Source organism: Physella acuta, unplaced genomic scaffold (assembly GCF_028476545.2).
Source record: "Physella acuta isolate Inbredline_101_S28 unplaced genomic scaffold, ASM2847654v3 ptg000225l, whole genome shotgun sequence".
NCBI classification, from domain to species: domain Eukaryota; kingdom Metazoa; phylum Mollusca; class Gastropoda; family Physidae; genus Physella; species Physella acuta.
Window position 1 is genome coordinate 1,314,824 of NW_026731744.1, and position 21,568 is coordinate 1,336,391.

The following is a 21,568-nucleotide window of genomic DNA, read 5'->3' on the forward strand; positions in this document are numbered from 1 at the left end:
TTTAAGAACAAAACACTGACCACTTACTCTAAGGACAACAAAACACTGACCACTTATTCTAGGAACAACAAAACACTGACCACTTACTTTAAGAACAAAACACTGACCACTTATTCTAGGATCAATAAAACACTGACCACTTACTCTAGGAACAACAAAACACTGACCACTTACTCTAAGAACAACAAAACACTGACCACTTACTCTAAGAACAACAAAACACTGACCACTTATTCTAGGAACAACAAAACACTGACCACCTACTCTAAGGACAACAAAACACTGACCACTTACTCAGAGGATGATCCTTTGAGTAGAGTGTCAATGAGAGCTAATCTTTTCTTTGACAATGGTAAAAGTTGCCTAATACTCTGTAATGAAATTTTAAAATTAATTTCTTTTCATTTTTTAACCAATGTAAAAAAAAAAAGTAAAAAAATCAACAACTTACCTCTAAATTAGCTAAATTTTTAATATCTGAATGGTTGCAGCTTTCAATAGAAGATTGCCAGGCTGGTATTAAATAATGGATGACACTGTCAAGTAGCCAGATAAACCTGAGGGAGAGATGCTCACCATGGTAACCAGTGCTTAGTGTAACCTGCAACAACAAGGCTGGGTAGCCATTAGCTCACCAGCTCACCAGCTGACCAACTACCTCAACAAAACCAGCTGACTAACTACCTCAACAAAACCAGCTGACCAACTACCTCAACAAAACCAACTACCTCAACAAAACCAGCTGACCAACTACCTCAACAAAACCAACTAACCAACTACCTCAACAAAACCAACTGATCAACTACCTCAACAAAACCAACTGACCAACTACCTCAACAAAACCAGCTGACCAACTACCTCAACAAAACCAGCTGACCAACTACCTCAACAAAACCAACTGACCAACTACCTCAACAAAACCAACTGACCAACTACCTCAACAAAACCAGCTGATCAACTACCTCAACAAAACCAACTACCTCAACAAAACCAGCTGACCAACTACCTCAACAAAACCAGCTGACCAACTACCTCAACAAAACCAACTGACCAACTACCTCAACAAAACCAGCTGACCAACTACCTCAACAAAACCAGCTGACCAACTACCTCAACAAAACCAGCTGACCAACTACCTCAACAAAACCAGCTGACCTCAACAAAACCAGCTGACCTCAACAAAACCAGCTGACCAACTACCTCAACAAAACCAGCTGACCAACTACCTCAACAAAACCAGCTGACCAACTACCTCAACAAAACCAGCTGACCAACTACCTCAACAAAACCAACTGATCAACTACCTCAACAAAACCAGCTGACCAACTACCTCAACAAAACCAGCTGACCAACTACCTCAACAAAACCAACTGATCAACTACCTCAACAAAACCAGCTGACCAACTACCTCAACAAAACCAACTGACCAACTACCTCAACAAAACCAGCTGACCAACTACCTCAACAAAACCAGCTGACCAACTACCTCAACAAAACCAACTACCTCAACAAAACCAGCTGACCAACTACCTCAACAAAACCAGCTGACCAACTACCTCAACAAAACCAGCTGACCAACTACCTCAACAAAACCAGCTGACCAACTACCTCAACAAAACCAGCTGACCTCAACAAAACCAACTACCTCAACAAAACCAGCTGACTAACTACCTCAACAAAACCAGCTGACCAACTACCTCAACAAAACCAACTACCTCAACAAAACCAGCTGACCAACTACCTCAACAAAACCAGCTGACCTCAACAAAACCAGCTGACCAACTACCTCAACAAAACCAGCTGACCAACTACCTCAACAAAACCAGCTGACCAACTACCTCAACAAAACCAGCTGACCAACTACCTCAACAAAACCAGCTGACTAACTACCTCAACAAAACCAACTGACCAACTACCTCAACAAAACCAGCTGACCAACTACCTCAACAAAACCAGCTGACCAACTACCTCAACAAAACCAGCTGACTAACTACCTCAACAAAACCAGCTGACCAACTACCTCAACAAAACCAGCTGACTAACTACCTCAACAAAACCAACTAACCAACTACCTCAACAAAACCAACTACCTCAACAAAACCAGCTGACTAACTACCTCAACAAAACCAGCTGACTAACTACCTCAACAAAACCAACTAACCAACTACCTCAACAAAACCAACTACCTCAACAAAACCAGCTGACCAACTACCTCAACAAAACCAGCTGACCAACTACCTCAACAAAACCAGCTGACCAACTACCTCAACAAAACCAGCTGACCAACTACCTCAACAAAACCAGCTGACTAACTACCTCAACAAAACCAGCTGACCAACTACCTCAACAAAACCAGCTGAACAACTACCTCAACAAAACCAGCTGACCAACTACCTCAACAAAACCAGCTGACCAACTACCTCAACAAAACCAGCTGACTAACTACCTTAACAAAACCAGCTGACCAACTACCTCAACAAAACCAACTACCTCAACAAAACCAGCTGACCAACTACCTCAACAAAACCAGCTGACCAACTACCTCAACAAAACCAGCTGACCAACTACCTCAACAAAACCAGCTGACCTCAACAAAACCAGCTGACCTCAACAAAACCAGCTGACCTCAACAAAACCAGCTGACCTCAACAAAACCAACTACCTCAACAAAACCAGCTGACCAACTACCTCAACAAAACCAGCTGACTAACTACCTTAACAAAACCAGCTGACTAACTACCTCAACAAAACCAGCTGACCAACTACCTCAACAAAACCAGCTGAACAACTACCTCAACAAAACCAGCTGACCAACTACCTCAACAAAACCAGCTGACCAACTACCTCAACAAAACCAGCTGACCAACTACCTCAACAAAACCAGCTGAACAACTACCTCAACAAAACCAGCTGACCAACTACCTCAACAAAACCAGCTGACCAACTACCTCAACAAAACCAGCTGACCAACTACCTCAACAAAACCAGCTGACCAACTACCTCAACAAAACCAGCTGACCTCAACAAAACCAGCTGACCTCAACAAAACCAGCTGACCTCAACAAAACCAGCTGACCAACTACCTCAACAAAACCAGCTGACCAACTACCTCAACAAAACCAGCTGACCAACTACCTCAACAAAACCAACTGACCAACTACCTCAACAAAACCAACTGACCAACTACCTCAACAAAACCAACTACCTCAACAAAACCAGCTGACCAACTACCTCAACAAAACCAGCTGACTAACTACCTCAACAAAACCAGCTGACCAACTACCTCAACAAAACCAACTACCTCAACAAAACCAGCTGACCAACTACCTCAACAAAACCAGCTGACCAACTACCTCAACAAAACCAGCTGACCAACTACCTCAACAAAACCAGCTGAACAACTACCTCAACAAAACCAACTGACCAACTACCTCAACAAAACCAGCTGACCAACTACCTCAACAAAACCAGCTGACCAACTACCTCAACAAAACCAGCTGACCAACTACCTCAACAAAACCAGCTGACCAACTACCTCAACAAAACCAGCTGACCAACTACCTCAACAAAACCAGCTGACCAACTACCTCAACAAAACCAGCTGACCAACTACCTCAACAAAACCAGCTGACCAACTACCTCAACAAAACCAGCTGACCTCAACAAAACCAGCTGACCTCAACAAAACCAGCTGACCAACTACCTCAACAAAACCAGCTGACCTCAACAAAACCAGCTGACCAACTACCTCAACAAAACCAGCTGACCAACTACCTCAACAAAACCAGCTGACCAACTACCTCAACAAAACCAGCTGACCAACTACCTCAACAAAACCAGCTGACCAACTACCTCAACAAAACCAGCTGACCAACTACCTCAACAAAACCAGCTGACCTCAACAAAACCAGCTGACCTCAACAAAACCAGCTGACCTCAACAAAACCAGCTGACCAACTACCTCAACAAAACCAGCTGACCAACTACCTCAACAAAACCAGCTGACCAACTACCTCAACAAAACCAGCTGACCAACTACCTCAACAAAACCAGCTGACCAACTACCTCAACAAAACCAGCTGACCAACTACCTCAACAAAACCAACTACCTCAACAAAACCAGCTGACCAACTACCTCAACAAAACCAACTGACCAACTACCTCAACAAAACCAACTACCTCAACAAAACCAGCTGACTAACTACCTCAACAAAACCAGCTGACCAACTACCTCAACAAAACCAGCTGACCTCAACAAAACCAGCTGACCAACTACCTCAACTAAAACAGCTGACCAACTACCTCAACAAAACCAGCTGACTAACTACCTCAACAAAACCAGATGACCAACTACCTCAACAAAACCAGCTGACCAACTACCTCAACTAAAACAGCTGACCTCAACAAAACCAGCTGACCAACTACCTCAACAAAACCAACTACCTCAACAAAACCAGCTGACCAACTACCTCAACTAAAACAGCTGACCAACGACCTCAACTAAAACAGCTGACCAACTACCTCAACAAAACCAGCTGACCAACTACCTCAACAAAACCAGCTGACCAACTACCTCAACAAAACCAGATGACCAACTACCTCAACAAAACCAGCTGACCAACTACCTCAACAAAACCAGCTGACCAACTACCTCAACAAAACCAGCTGACTAACTACCTCAACAAAACCAGCTGACCTCAACAAAACCAACTACCTCAACAAAACCAACTGACCAACTACCTCAACAAAACCAACTGACCAACTACCTCAACAAAACCAACTACCTCAACAAAACCAGCTGACCAACTACCTCAACAAAACCAGCTGACTAACTACCTCAACAAAACCAGCTGACCAACTACCTCAACAAAACCAACTACCTCAACAAAACCAGCTGACCAACTACCTCAACAAAACCAGCTGACTAACTACCTCAACAAAACCAACTGACCAACTACCTCAACAAAACCAACTGACCAACTACCTCAACAAAACCAGCTGACCAACTACCTCAACAAAACCAACTGAACAACTACCTCAACAAAACCAGCTGACTAACTACCTCAACAAAACCAACTGACCAACTACCTCAACAAAACCAACTGACCAACTACCTCAACAAAACCAGCTGACCAACTACCTCAACAAAACCAGCTGACCAACTACCTCAACAAAACCAGCTGAACAACTACCTCAACAAAACCAACTGACCAACTACCTCAACAAAACCAGCTGACCAACTACCTCAACAAAACCAGCTGACCAACTACCTCAACAAAACCAGCTGACCAACTACCTCAACAAAACCAGCTGACCAACTACCTCAACAAAACCAGCTGACCAACTACCTCAACAAAACCAGCTGACCAACTACCTCAACAAAACCAGCTGACCTCAACAAAACCAGCTGACCTCAACAAAACCAGCTGACCTCAACAAAACCAACTACCTCAACAAAACCAGCTGACCAACTACCTCAACAAAACCAGCTGACCAACTACCTCAACAAAACCAGCTGACCAACTACCTCAACAAAACCAGCTGACCAACTACCTCAACAAAACCAACTACCTCAACAAAACCAGCTGACCAACTACCTCAACAAAACCAGCTGACCAACTACCTCAACAAAACCAGCTGACTAACTACCTCAACAAAACCAGCTGACCAACTACCTCAACAAAACCAGCTGACCAACTACCTCAACAAAACCAACTGACCAACTACCTCAACAAAACCAACTACCTCAACAAAACCAGCTGACTAACTACCTCAACAAAACCAGCTGACCAACTACCTCAACAAAACCAGCTGACCTCAACAAAACCAGCTGACCAACTACCTCAACTAAAACAGCTGACCAACTACCTCAACAAAACCAGCTGACTAACTACCTCAACAAAACCAGATGACCAACTACCTCAACAAAACCAGCTGACCAACTACCTCAACTAAAACAGCTGACCTCAACAAAACCAGCTGACCAACTACCTCAACAAAACCAACTACCTCAACAAAACCAGCTGACCAACTACCTCAACTAAAACAGCTGACCAACGACCTCAACTAAAACAGCTGACCAACTACCTCAACAAAACCAGCTGACCAACTACCTCAACAAAACCAGCTGACTAACTACCTCAACAAAACCAGATGACCAACTACCTCAACAAAACCAGCTGACCAACTACCTCAACAAAACCAGCTGACCAACTACCTCAACAAAACCAGCTGACCAACTACCTCAACAAAACCAACTACCTCAACAAAACCAGCTGACCAACTACCTCAACAAAACCAGCTGACCAACTACCTCAACAAAACCAACTGACCAACTACCTCAACTAAAACAGCTGACCTCAACAAAACCAACTGACCAACTACCTCAACTAAAACAGCTGACCTCAACAAAACCAGCTGACCAACTACCTCAACAAAACCAGCTGACCAACTACCTCAACAAAACCAACTACCTCAACAAAACCAACTGACCAACTACCTCAACAAAACCAGCTGACCAACTACCTCAACAAAACCAACTGACCTCAACAAAACCAGCTGACTAACTACCTTAACAAAACCAGCTGACTAACTACCTCAACAAAACCAGCTGACCAACTACCTCAACAAAACCAGCTGACCAACTACCTCAACAAAACCAGATGACCAACTACCTCAACAAAACCTGCCAATCTTGTCTCAATGTACAACACAGTGTACAAATTGACATCATGGTGTCACGTGACATTTGACATGTGACCTACCTCTGTAGTACGACAGAGCGCCTGTAGTTGACAGTTGGAGAGAAAGACTGAAGAAGTGGAAATCTGACCAAACGCTCCCCAGAGAAAAATTCCTGATCAAATCCCAGGCTACGCTCCTCTAGACAGTTCAGCTTGATGCCTCGAATACGTGTGTCTATGCCATGGGCTGGGGAGATATATGTGTGTGTCAGGAATATGTGTGTCTATGGGCTGGGGAGATATATGTGTGTGTCAGGAATACATGTGTCTATGCCATGGGCTGGGGAGATATATGTGTGTTTTAGGAATACATGTTTCTATGGGCTGGGAAGATATATGTATGTGTCAGCAATACGTGTGTCTATGGGCTGGGGAGATATATGTGTGTGTCAGGAATACGTGTGTCTATGCCATGGGCTGGGGAGATATATGTGTGTGTCAGGAATACGTGTGTCTATGCCATGGGCTGGGGAGATATATGTGTGTGTCAGGAATATGTGTGTCTATGGGATGGGGAGATATGTGTGTGTCAGAATATGTGTGTCTATGGCCTGGGGAGGTATATGTGTGATGTGACTGGCTAGTGTGATGTGACTGGCTAACTAGTGACTCACATTTGCAGGATTTGATCCTGACTGTGATGATGGTGTAATGCTCCGTCAGATTCTCCAGCAACTTGATCTCAGTCTGAGACTGGGTGCTCCTGAAAAATTGGATTGACAATTTTTTTAAAGGCAGTGTTGGGGAATGACAACCACAGGGATGGGGAATGACAACCACAGGGATGGGGAATGACAACCACAGGGATGGGGAATGACAACCACAGGGATGGGGGATGACAACCACAGGGATGGGGAATGACAACCACAGGGATGGGGAATGACAACCACAGGGATGGGGAATGACAACCACAGGGATGGGGATGACAACCACAGGGATGGGGGATGACAACCACAGGGATGGGGATGACAACCACAGGGATGGGGGATGACAACCACAGTGATGGGGGATGACAACCACAGGGATGGGGAATGACAACCACAGGGATGGGGGATGACAACCACAGGGATGGGGGATGACAACCACAGTGATGGGGGATGACAACCACAGGGATGGGGGATGACAACCACAGGGATGGGGGATGACAACCACAGGGATGGAAGATGACAATCACATTTGTAAACTGACCAGTTGATGTTGATGTTATTCAAGACTTTGATGTCATCCGCCTCTCCTGCCACAACTGAGATGGTCTCTGGTAGATAATTGTCATCAGCCAGGTTCACCACTAGAGCCAGGTACCTGGGAAAGTGCGCAAACATCTGACTTTATGTCCAAACAAACACCTGACTTTCTGAACAAACATCTGACTTTATGTCCAAACAAACACCTGACTTTAAGTCCAAACAAACACTTCACTTTCTAAACAAACAACTGACTTTCTGAACCAACAAATAAGTGACTTTCTGCCTAAATAGCTGACAATGAATCTCGTACTTGATGATTGTTCCTTTCTTCATGGTCAGACGTATCCAGTGCTGGCCCTGGGAGCCGTCTGTCTCCCAGTACGTGTTGGGGTTGTCATCAGTCAGGTTAGAGCTCTCTCCATCCACAGACTGGTCAACAACAGAATGTCAGGTGAGACATGACTCACAGGTGAGACATGACTGACAGGTGAGACTTGACTGACAGGTGAGACATGACTGACAGGTGAGACACGACTGACAGGTGAGACATGACTGACAGGTGAGACATGACTGACAGGTGAAACATGACTGACAGGTGTGACATGACAGACACGTGAAACATGACATTTACTTACAGGTGAGACAAAATTTAGAGTGTGAGATGCAAAAGGTGAGACATGACTGACAGCTGAGACATGCCTGACAGGTGAGACATGACTTACAGCATAAGAAGAGACACCGATGGCTTCAACAAAGCCGCGCAGACAGCCGAGGTTGTCTGTTTCCCTGGGGATGTTCTGAGACATGAGTTGCACAAGGGCTGCATCGTGATCCAGCGTCCATTTTTTGTCCAGGAACTTCAACCTCTCCACTGCCTCCTCATCTGGTGCTACTATCTGACCTCTGTGCTTTTTTAAAACTGGAGAATAGACTTCCTCTATCACTCCCTCCCAACTGAAAGTTACAAAATTGGACATCATTGCAACTTTTAAAATACACCATCATTTTGTACAATTTTTAGAATACATGTTTATGTTTTGCACATTTTTAAAAAGTACCATAATTAGTCACTGGACTAATTTTTGTTAAATATCGCTGTATTCGTTACATTATACATAAAGCCAAATTCAACAGAAGGGGCTTTTAATTAGTTTTAATTTCACTAATTATACTGCCCATAACATAGTGACAGAACAACAATTAAAAAATATAAATGAAAAAAATGAATTTTTCGCTTCTGACATTATCTTCAAAATCTCATTACCAACTATAACTCTGTTACTACACATAAATAAACGGAATATACATAGTTTGGGCAACTAAAGAGTATCAGACTGTTCTACACACAAATATTCTCAGGCGACTGTGGGCATATAGGACTGTAAGGGGTTCAACTGAAACCACTCAAATAAACAATATAGGACTGTAAGGGTTCAACTGAAACCACTCAAATAAACAATATAGGACTGTAAGGGGTTCAACTGAAACCACTCAACTAAACAATATAGGACTGTAAGGGGTTCAACTGAAACCACTCAAATAAACAATATAGGACTGTAAGGGTTCAACTGAAACCACTCAAATAAACAATATAGGACTGTAAGGGTTCAACTGAAACCACTCAAATAAAGAAATATAGGACTGTAAGGGGTTCAACTGAAACCACTCAACTAAACAATATAGGACTGTAAGGGGTTCAACTGAAACCACTCAAATAAACAATATAGGACTGTAAGGGTTCAACTGAAACCACTCAAATAAACAATATAGGACTGTAAGGGGTTCAACTGAAACCACTCAAATAAACAATATAGGACTGTAAGAGTTCAACTGAAACCACTCAAATAAACAATATAGGACTGTAAGGGTTCAACTGAAACCACTCAAATAAACAATATAGGACTGTAAGGGGTTCAACTGAAACCACTCAAATAAACAATATAGGACTGTAAGGGGTTCAACTGAAACCACTCAAATAAACAATATAGGACTGTAAGGGTTCAACCGAAACCACTCAAATAAACAATATAGGACTGTAAGGGTTCAACTGAAACCACTCAAATAAACAATATACGACTGTAAGGGGTTCAACTGAAACCATTCAAATAAACAATATAGGACTGTAAGGGGTTCAACTGAAAACACTCAAACAAACAAAAATACCTTTTAATTTTTGGAATTTGTTTCATTAAATTATTTCTGTTTTTGTTTTGTCCAGCAACATAATCTTGCACTGGCACAGCAGATGGAGTTTCTTCGGTGGAACTACGGCTGGAGAACAGAAGCAGCCACAAACTTTCCCCCGGAACTGGTTCATATTCATCACTGGAACAAGTTCTAGTCTGTTCAAACAACAAGTTCAGCGTGAAGATTGTATTTTATCAGTGTTAAAATCATGCAGCTTTAAATGTTGTCTTCCGTCTTCTTATTTGAAATAAGTGTTAACTATTGACAACTCTAAAATAACTTACCTTCAAGACGCGCAACCATTTACCCCCAACTGTTAACTATTGACAACTCTAAAATAACTTACCTTCAAGACGCGCAACCATTTACCCCCAACTGTTAACAACTCTAAAATAACTTACCTTCAAGACGCGCAACCATTTACCGTCAGCGTTACACAGATCTTCTCCACTGACAATCAAACGACTGGATGGTGTGGCTGACATCTCGTGCATGACCGGAGCACTTTTGGCAGGCGCTGACAGAAGTTTCCACGTTGTCTTGCAGGATGTTGTGTACTCTAATTCTGACGGCACGTAGCACAGGTGGTCAGGGAATGGTTTTCTCTGCCGCAGGCTAGTGATGCAGTCTTGTAAACATCTTATTCGTGCTATTCTGCCACGAGCAGCTGGAATGTTGCCGTTACTATTCATAGTAGATTATGGCTAAAACAGAAACAAAAAACTGTAAACTACATTTAAATTTGCTACATTCGCAGTGAGCCTAGAACTACATTTATGTTTGCTACATTCACAGTGAGCCTAGAACTACATTTATGTTTGCTACATTCACAGTGAGCCTAGAACTACATTTACGTTTGCTACATTCACAGTGAGCCTAGAACTACATTTACGTTTGCTACATTCACAGTGAGCCTAGAACTACATTTACGTTTGCTACATTCACAGTGAGCCTAGAACTACATTTAAGTTTGCTACATTCACAGTGAGCCTAGAACTACATTTAAGTTTGCTACATTCACAGTGAGCCTAGAACTACATTTAAGTTTGCTACATTCACAGTGAGCCTAGAACTACATTTACGTTTGCTACATTCACAGTGAGCCTAGAACTACATTTAAGTTTGCTACATTCACAGTGAGCCTAGAACTACATTTATGCACTTAAATAGGCCTAGACCTATATTTTAGTGCTTATGAGGGAATATATTTTAGGAACTGTATTTTTCATATTATTATGATTACAGGATAGGGCCTTAATGTAAACAAACAGAAAACTGGTTTATAATGGTTTATTACAATAATAAAGCAGCAAACAGGTGTTATGTGAAAACAATATTGGTGGGTATTTTATTTTCGACTGAGTGAAATGAAAAGGTATGTTTAAAAAAGTAGAGTAAATTATAAAAGCAAAGCCAAGCTAGGCACCTGTGTAGCCTATTTTAATAAAGACTTTCTACATAGCAAGTTAGGTAGAGGTTGACAGATCAACTATTGATAATAATACTTGCAAACAGAACCTTGTTTTAACCCTTTGAGCCCGACAGGCCGGAAAACCGGTCTCAAGTATAGGCATCTATGTCAGAAAAGCCAGTTTTCCGGCCAGATGATCTAGCGTCATAGTCCTAGGGGCTAGTATACCGTCTTATTAAATATAATTAGCGGTGGACTGAATAAAACAGCGCATATGTCTTTTTAGTGCGGGATTATGATTCTAAAAATAAATTTTGGGGAAAGTTGAAAGCGTGTTTGCATTTCGTAATATACATTGACAACAAAAAAAAATGTTATTTTATATTATTTTATTATTCCATTATAATTATTATTACAATAACAATAAATAGATAAGTTACTCTAGTTTTGTCAGTGTGTTTAGTAAGTAGTATAAAACAATTATTGGTATATAAATATTTTTTTAGCGCAAACTTTTGTTGTACAAATATTTTTTTTTTAAGCTATGCCGCCGAAACGAAAAATTGAGCCACAGCCATGGACTGTGTTTGTTTTATATACATTGTTATGTTCATACATTGTAAAAAAAAATAAAGAATCAGAGGCGTAGCTACCCCTCCCGGCGCCCGGGGACAAACTTTCAATTTGACGCCTCCCTGTGATGACGCAAGATTACGTCAGACATGTTTAGCAGATATAGGTTAGCAGAAACAGACTATAGGCCTAGTTGGTTGGTTAGAGAGGCCAATGGGCGCACAGGGCTGACCGGTCACGTGGGACGGTCAGCTGACCACTGAGGCGTGGGTCAGTAGAGCGATAGGCCAGGAGTTGTTAGGTAGCGGTCAGAGACGGCCGAGAATGTAGATAGTTAGGAGATCATGATTAGCTAGCGAGGTAGAATGGAGCAGACGTAGAATGTAGAGAACAGTTAGTGTTAGGATTGGTCATGGGAGTGCGTAGTAGTAGGTAGCATGTGGTATGAACAGTCAGTAGTGGAAGTAAATAGTACAGTGTAGATCAGTTAGGTAGAAACTTGAATATATATATCATTCTAATAAAGAACAATTATAGTTGAACTTGAACTGTGTGTTATTGGATGCATTCGTTACCGCCTTTCATAAAACCCCCACCCTCACAATTGGTGGAGCGCGGGTCGAGTAAGGGAAAGAACGTATATCAGCTATTCATGACGGAGTATGACTGGTGTACAGCTTTCTGTAACTCAACACAACAGCGGGTTTCTTCAACCAGAACGAGTTTGGATTAACAACACAAGGAAACAGTCTACATGTCCAAAAGATAAGTACCTTCCAAAATTTTTTTAAACGTTTGGGTTTAGACTCGTGCTGGATATTTGGTACCAGCGGTTTTTCTGCCTCTTTCTTATCTGTTTCTTCAACCACACTACCCTTAAAAATGCCTCCATTGTACGAAGTGGGCACTAAAACTGAGCTCAAGTCAGGCCTAGAAGAGTCAGGTAGAATTGATGACTTGTTGCTATACACAAATGTTCAGAATACAGTTAAAATGGAACACAAAACAAGAACTATTGAGGATCCAGATATTCTGGATGAATTGATTATTAGGCTTGGACAATACACGACAACAGAAAATCGAGACTGGTTATTAACTGTTAAAGAATTTGACGTAAAAACTCTAGATGATCCAGATGCTATGGAAGATTTGATCAATAGAATTGTAGATTACAAGGTAACCGGAGATCCAGATTCCTTGTTGACTGAAGAAGAATATGATGCAAAGATAGATGCCGAGTTAGCAGAGAAACAAAGAGAAGCAGAAACATATATTGCCGGAATTAAAGAAGAAACAGAAAGAATTCGTAAAGAAATAGAAAAAATGAGAGAACTTCGCCAAGCCAAACAAGAAATGGTGCAAAGTTTAGATACAAATAAAAACAACCAGATAGCCGAACCAGCATTTTACTATTCCTACGACTCAGATTCAGATGACACGTCCAGTGAAGCAAGCGAAATACCTACTACAAAAAGTGAAACACCACATAGGCCTACACTCCAAAAACATAATACGGCAAATCACACCATTCAGATTAACTACAGTCAACAAAAACACAAGTACAGTGTCAGATGCTACTATTGTAATAGAACAGGCCACAAACAAATAAATTGCAGAATACGATATTATGATATACGCCAACAAGATGCACAACGCAACAGACCAAAATATAGACATATTAATAGAATAGCATTCATATCATCGTTTACAGAAGCCAGTAAAAGAACAGACACATTTACGTCAAAAATTAATAGCAGATACGCCACAGCAATTAGGGACACACACTGCTCAACAGTGGCAGTACGTAACACATTCGTACAACACCACCAATACACAGGCAGAACACAACGTGTTCACAGCTCAAGAGGCAGCACATATGTTTGGCCAACAGCTATAGTCACCATAGCCACACCCTCAGCGTGTAAAACAGTTGAAGCAGCTGTTTTCAAAAACGGGCCATACGATATGATATTAGGCAACATTACAGGAGTGAAGCAGTTTAATGTAGAATTTATGAGCCACAAGCAACAAATAAACAAGCAGCCCAGTACTCGAGACAAAGAACAAGTAGACACAAAAGTAGACGAATTGCAATTCAAAACGGACAAGTTGATAGCAAAAGTTAACGAGGTTATTGAGGATCATTCTACAAAGACTACCGAGATTGGTGCAGATGTTCTTAACTTAGGGCCGCAGAACAAAACAGTCAGTAAAAGATTGCTGAGATTAGAGAAATCAGTAAACAATGAATCAGAGGAATATGTAACAAGGAATTTGATAGCAGACAAACAGTACTGTTACTCCTGGTCAGCCTTAAACCAGATGACCCCATCAACACACCTATACAAACACAAGTATAGTAATCATAGACCATGTGAAAGCACACAACACCTTTGTCCACACCGAGCCCCACCCTATCGGTCCTAGTGTGGTTTATTAAAGCCTGGATAGAATTTGACCCGGACCGTCCCCATAAATGATTTTGAACAACGGACATAAAAGTGAAGTCAAGTCGAGTAGTTTTGTGTTGATCTAAGTAGTCGAGAAAATCGGCGTGAAGTCGATACAGTTGAAGTCGAAGTCAGTGTAGTCAATCTGAAGTCAATAGTGTTATTGAAGTCAGTGAAGTATAAGTCAGAACTGAAGTCAAAGAGGTTATTTGAAGTCAGTCAAGTCAGTCAATAAGTTGTTAAAGTCGCAGTTGAGGCCATAGTGACGTAGTTGAAGTCATGTTGCAGTCAAAGAAAAGTCTTTGATGTTATATTAAAGTCGTTGAGGTCATAGTGAAGAAGTGAAATCGTCGAAGTTATAGTGAAGTCTTTGAAATCAAAGTGATGTCGTTGAAATCTTTGAAGTCATATTGAAGTCGTTGAAGTCAAAGTGAAGTCTTTGAAGTCATATTGAAGTCTTTGAAGTCATATTGAAGTCGTTGAAGTCAAAGTGAATCTTTGAAGTCATATTGAAGTTGTTGAAGTCAAAGTGAAGTATTTGAAGTCATATTGAAGTTGTTGAAGTCAAGGAAAAGTCATTGAAGTCAAAGTGAAGACGTTTAAGTCGTCGAAGTTTAAGTCTGTCAGTGAAGTCTTTTAAGTTGAATTGAAGTGAAGTCGTCGAGGTCAAGTTAGTCTTCAAAGTGAAGTTAGTCGTCAAGTTGAAGTAATTGAAGTCGTCAAAGTGGAATCAGTCGTTAAATTGAAGTCAGTCGAGTTACTGAAGTCAAAGTGAAATAAGTCAAGTTACTGAAGTCAGTCGAGTTACTGAAGTCAAAGTGAAATAAGTCAAGTTACTGAAGTCAAAAGTGAAGTCAGTCATTAATTCAAGCAAGCCAGTTGAAGTCAAGTCAAAAGTCACATAGTGAGAGCTGCTCCACTATTTGATCACGTGTTGAAATGTTGATTTGAAGACACAATATTATTGATACACACTTACATGTCTATTCTTTTTGTGAAGCTATTTCTAACCTCTAGTAGTGTTTACGTCTATTGAGTTTATTAGGCTTTACAGATTGTTGTTAGCTTAGAGTGTACTGATTTTTTATTTGGTTATTTTTGTAATGTTGTATGTACCGCCAGACAAATGTTCAGCACGTTTAAATTTGGGATTGAGTTTTTTTTAATGGAAGGTACCTCTGTCTGAATACTTGTCTGCGCGGGCACTAAATTGGTCACGTAAAACCATTGCTCATAGTCTCGAAATACCATTTCAGACCCACTACGCTTATTCAGAATGAGACGAGATGAAGCAGACACTTCAAAGAGTGCCGCCACCTGAAGCCATGATTACGTTGAATTACCTGGACAGCGAACAACCCTGCCGAACAGAGAATTGCCCTGGTCAAGACAGCGGACGCATCGCCACCGCTTCGCACCCGCACTGGGGTTGAATAACAGACCGCCAGCTACGTACACCTACGTCGGCACATACAAAGGGTAGAAGACCCATCGTCCAAGTTCCCAGCGTCGGAATGTTGCGTCATTGTTTCCCCGCATCAGACAGCTTCAGTTCATCGTATAAGTTCATCGTATAACCACTCTACGTGGACGTCTCAACCAGCGTTGAGATGAGATTGTTGCGTCATCACATTGACCAACGAAGTTACGCATACACCTGCCTCACGGGAATTTACATCAAAACTCGCCACAACCCACCCACCACAGAGGAACGCCAACAATTACATAACACTTACACGTACACTTACACTGCTCGCAGAGCCCGTTCAACCAGTTACACATTCTACTAAGATTGGCTCAAGGCCAGTACACGACAACCTAGCCAGAACTGAGTTGCACATGATTGGATTCACACATAACATAACATAGACATACACTATCAAGCAGAAACACTACAGACGTCAGGATACCTACACAAGAACGAAAACAATGACATTTTTTTTCCAGGAACACAGACACAAGATTTATGTTTTTGTAAACTGTGCTGTCCCATTTTGTATTTGATTTACATGATTGATGTTAGGGATAGAATAGAGTAGTAAGATAGATAGTTGTTGATGTATTAGATTAGTAGTAGACGCTGAAAAATATAATTTGTCAGCTACAGAAAGGGAGGGAGATATGTGATGACGCAAGATTACGTCAGACATGTTTAGCAGATATAGGTTAGCAGAAACAGACTATAGGCCTAGTTGGTTGGTTAGAGAGGCCAATGGGCGCACAGGGCTGACCGGTCACGTGGGACGGTCAGCTGACCACTGAGGCGTGGGTCAGTAGAGCGATAGGCCAGGAGTTGTTAGGTAGCGGTCAGAGACGGCCGAGAATGTAGATAGTTAGGAGATCATGATTAGCTAGCGAGGTAGAATGGAGCAGACGTAGAATGTAGAGAACAGTTAGTGTTAGGATTGGTCATGGGAGTGCGTAGTAGTAGGTAGCATGTGGTATGAACAGTCAGTAGTGGAAGTAAATAGTACAGTGTAGATCAGTTAGGTAGAAACTTGAATATATATATCATTCTAATAAAGAACAATTATAGTTGAACTTGAACTGTGTGTTATTGGATGCATTCGTTACCGCCTTTCATAAAACCCCCACCCTCACACTCCCCAAATATTTTTAAATTTATAATTCAAAATAGCAGCTAAAATTAGCTTATTTAGGTGCCCCTTGGGTCGGCGCCCAGGGACATATATACCCCCCCGTCGCTACACCTTTGTAAAGAATTTTAGAATCTTGCTGAATTGTTGTTTGATACTGAGCTTTAATATCAAATGTGGTTTGATTATCTCAAACAGTTCAAAAGTTATAGGCCAAATTAGAAACAGATAAGTGAAAATTGGTTTGGGCCTGGGAGCTCAGGAAATGGGAGAAATTAGGCCAGGGCTCAAAGGGTTAACACTATAGATACAGGACTAGCTCTATTCATTATTGTTTGTTTAAATACTTAATTAATAGCTATTAATTAATACTTATAGTCCTATTTACTTAAGTAGGCCTAATTTAAATTATCGCAATCATTAACAATTAATAATTTAATATTAGGATTAGGCCTACTATATTAAAATACTATTATTATGATAGGCCTGATATAATAATAATATATTATAATACATTTTATCAAACAATCACTTAACATAAATTAAAATAAATTTTATTTTAAATTGACTTTGTTTACGCTGCTAATTTCTTTTTAACTATAAGCTAGATCTAATAGTAATAGGGCCTAATAATTAATATATTATTGAGACGATTTTAATTTGAGACTATTGTTGTAAGTCATGTCATATTCACTTATTCATGATATCTCCTGAGATTGTGAGAGCTAGTACTAGATAGGCCTATCGGCCATTAAATAAATAGGCCTAAGTAACTAAACATTAATCATTATAAACTATATTAGTAATCTAATACTTAATACTATTAATAATACTATTGTAGGCCTAGGCCTATAAGTAGCCTACATACATAATAATAATTTAAGTGACTACGCGTCTCGCAAAGCGTGGCCCCTAAAGAATATACTACGAGCCTCACAGGTTTGATTTACCATCCTGTAATTGAAAATCCCACCACGGCCCACGGTCGGCGAGGTCGCTGTGAGTTCAGCAGGCCTAAAGCATACGCCATAGATGTTCACACGAGATCGTCTGTCTTCACTTCTCTCTTCCTCCCACCCCCCTCCCCCCTCAAGCAAATTGAATTTTTTTTTAAGTTCACGTAGGATAAATAATATAGACTTAGATCTACTATGCTAGATAGCTAGGCCTAAAGGTTAAAGAACAGTTTGATTTAGCTAGGTTGCTGCTAGATCTAGGACTATCATGATATCATCTGACCCATCTGACCTCACAAACTTTCCTTGACACTACACACTACACTGTACTGTTTTTTTACAAGTACTAGACTCTAATAAGGTGTTGAAATAATATTTAATATAGAGATCTAAATACACTTAAACTCGATCTAGATCTATGTCAACTTTAAATTGTTACCACTACCACAAAAAAAAAAAATCGGGCAGTCCTGATATCTGTTTTTTTTAGATCGTGTGCCACCTAGGGTAAAGATTAAGCATAACGCGGAGCGAACAGCGCAAACGCGGCCAATAATAATACATACTATGTATTAGGCCTACTAGTACTACATACTACATAGTACATACATAACAATAACATACATGATAATAATAATGATGATACATATTAGCATAAATTATAAATTATAAATTAAATTATTAAAATTAAAATAGTTTAAAAATAGTATAGGTCTAGTCTAGGCCTATAGCGGCACTATAGCCTATAGGTACCACCTAATAATTTGGCAATTTAGGCCTAATGAAAATACTTTTTTCACAAGAAACCAGATCTAGATCTAGATCTAGAAATCTACATCTAGATCTAGATTAGAAGCTAGATCTAGAATCTTTATAAAAAATTGAATGTGTCTTCGTTTTCTAGCAAAAAGTCGACACAAAACTTCACCTTTTAGTTATAACGTGTGTTCGCAGCAGTAAGAAAATATGTTCCCCATTGGCTTACAGCAGGGGTCTCCAAACTACGGCCCGCGGACCGCCGCGATCAGTGTTTCTTCCAGACTTTTTTCTCGGGGGGAGGGGGGGGGGGGCACTTGAAATTTTCGGGGGGGGGGGGAGGGGGGGGACAACAATTTCCGGGGGACGGGCGGACATTGTCAAAAGTATATATTCTCTATATAAATTATATATATTTCAAATTCATTTCGTTCGAGGGGGGGGAGGGGGGGGGGGGCGGAAGAGATGCCTGGAAGAAACTCTGGCCGCGATGTCTTCTCATCCGACCCGCGGCGATCTTTTTGTTCACGGAATAAAATGTTTCTTAGAGGTGGCTGAGAAACTTTGCCCAGAAAATTCAAAACAGTTTGAAAATGTAGCTTTTGGGTGCAAATACCATTGCCCGCCGTGTTGCAGACATTGGTATAAACATTGTGACCAAAATAGCGAAAAATGCAAGCAAGTTTCACCATTTTTCTATAGCAATGGATGAGTCGCTGGACAGTTGTTCCACCTCTCAACTTCGTGTGTTCATTAGAGGTGTGGAAGAAGACATGAACATAAAACACGAGCTGGCTTCCCTACATAGAATGTATGGCACTGTTACCGGACAGGATATCTAACTATAGATAGTTCAGAGACATGTTGAAAGATACAAAGACAGAATCGTAAGATTTACCATATTTCACAGCAGTAAGATGGCTAATTTGCGAGAAAGTTCTAGGCAGAGTATTTAAGTTATAAAAAAGAAAATAGGTGACTTCCTGGAAAGTAAAGGCAAGCCACAGCCAATAATGTCTGATGAAGAGCGGGTATAGAAATTGGCCTCTGAAACTAAAACTAGAAGATAGGGAAATTTAGTTTCTGATCTATACACCAACCTAAAGGCAAAGGCCTTCAGATCCAAACTTGTCATGTTTTTGAAACAAGTACATGCCAACAACTGTATGCACTTTCAGCAGTGCTAGGTCTGTACTACTGAAGCAACCACTGAGTTCCCCGCGTCATTTGCATGCGAGATCTTCAAGGACCCCCAGCTGCAGTTTCAGTAGCGGTTTTTTTACTTGGATTCAAAGGCAGAAAAAGTGAGACTGTTTCAGAACCCATTTGAAGCAAATGTGGCCAGTTGCAAAGATGAGCAGCAGCTGGAGGTCATTAATTAGACACACGTTCACAGAAGGGCGGATGGGTTTTTATATGTTTTTGCATAAAGAAGAACTCCCTACTATTAAAAGTTTTACATCAAAGTACCTTTTGAATTTTGGAACAACATACCTGTGTGAACAAACATTTTCAAGAAAGAAAAAGTGTTTCTTTCATACTTTTTTCTCCGAGGGGGGGGGGGGACACTTGAAATTTATATAGGCCTATATTTCTATATAAATTATATTTGGTTGGGGGGGGGGGGGGGGAGACGGTAGACGTTCTTCGGTGCCACCACCCCGAAAAAATGCCTTAAAGAAACTCTAGCCCCCGAATTGATATTTGATAGTTAATGTGGCCCTCGGACTGAAAAGTTTGGAGACCCGTGGCTTATAGAAATACGACCTAATATCATGACTAGATCTAGGCCTAGATGTTACATTTACTAGATCTAGATTATTTAGATCTAAATTTATTACTGGAAATTTATAGGTTTTCTTGGGGGGGGGGGGGGGGGGAAAGGGGCGGACTGTTAAAAGTATATATTTTCTATATAAATTCCATTTCCTTCGGGGGGGGGCGATAGACTTCCTTCGGAAAAAGATAATTTGTTATAAAACAAAACTATTAAAATGTTTATGAAAAAAAAATCGTGTATATATTATTCTAGTGACTGCCTCCCCTATGTTCCAGTGTTTCTTCCAGATGTGTTTTTCTCTTTAACCTTTAACCTCATCCACTCAGAGGCATAACGATCAATTTCGGCGCCCGGATCAGGCTATCAATTTTGCGCCCCCTCCCTCCCATTTCTTATATATAGTTGCTCCTGTCTGTGAAAAAGCGCCCCCCCCCCCTTCCCAGTTGGAATGGTTGGTGGCGCTTCTTACCAGTTACTATCCCGTAAAATTTTCTATTTCGGTCACACAAAATTGATATAGGAAACAGTTATCTCAGCGTGTAAAGCCTTGTAGTCGTTCATTTTCGAAACAGCGTTTAAATTAATTAAATTAATTTTCTACTCCTTTTAGCGCACCCTTAAAGGTTGGCGCCAGGGCAGACGCCCCACCCGACCTTCCCCTAGCTATACTACTGCATCCACTTACAAAACATCAATTTCAATTGGTTGCCGAAGCACAGTGCAACTATGGATGTACCCAAAAAAATCGTTAACTCCACCATTTTGTCTGCTGCTCCAGTAGCTCAGTTTGCTCGTGAATAGAAAGAATGCCGGTCTATTTATATCTCATCAGCAGTGTTTCTACCAGACTTTTTTCTCCGGGGGGGGGGGGGGGGGGAGGGAGGCGGTAGACTTTCTTCGGGGGGGGGGGGGGGGCGGACACTGTTAA

At 41.1% G+C, this 21,568-nt stretch overlaps 1 protein-coding gene across 3 annotated transcripts in view; it reads right to left on the reverse strand.

Moving 5' to 3' along the window:
• LOC131937905 (E3 ubiquitin-protein ligase HECTD3) overlaps nucleotides 1-19,051 on the reverse strand; it is a 37,830-nt gene extending 18,779 nt beyond the window's left edge. Inside the window, exons 1-10 of one of the 3 annotated variants that reach the window (XM_059295619.1) lie at nucleotides 19,033-19,051; nucleotides 10,519-10,821; nucleotides 10,094-10,272; nucleotides 8,653-8,884; nucleotides 8,241-8,359; nucleotides 7,932-8,045; nucleotides 7,358-7,446; nucleotides 6,765-6,930; nucleotides 452-557; nucleotides 295-371 (exon numbers count right to left, since the gene is read on the reverse strand). In XM_059295619.1, coding sequence (XP_059151602.1) covers nucleotides 295-371; nucleotides 452-557; nucleotides 6,765-6,930; nucleotides 7,358-7,446; nucleotides 7,932-8,045; nucleotides 8,241-8,359; nucleotides 8,653-8,884; nucleotides 10,094-10,272; nucleotides 10,519-10,809 — 1,373 coding nt within the window. In that variant the 5' untranslated portion in view covers nucleotides 10,810-10,821; nucleotides 19,033-19,051. The other 2 variants (XM_059295618.1, XM_059295617.1) reach the window with 2 other exon arrangements.
• Between the last annotated feature and the right edge of the window lie 2,517 nt (nucleotides 19,052-21,568).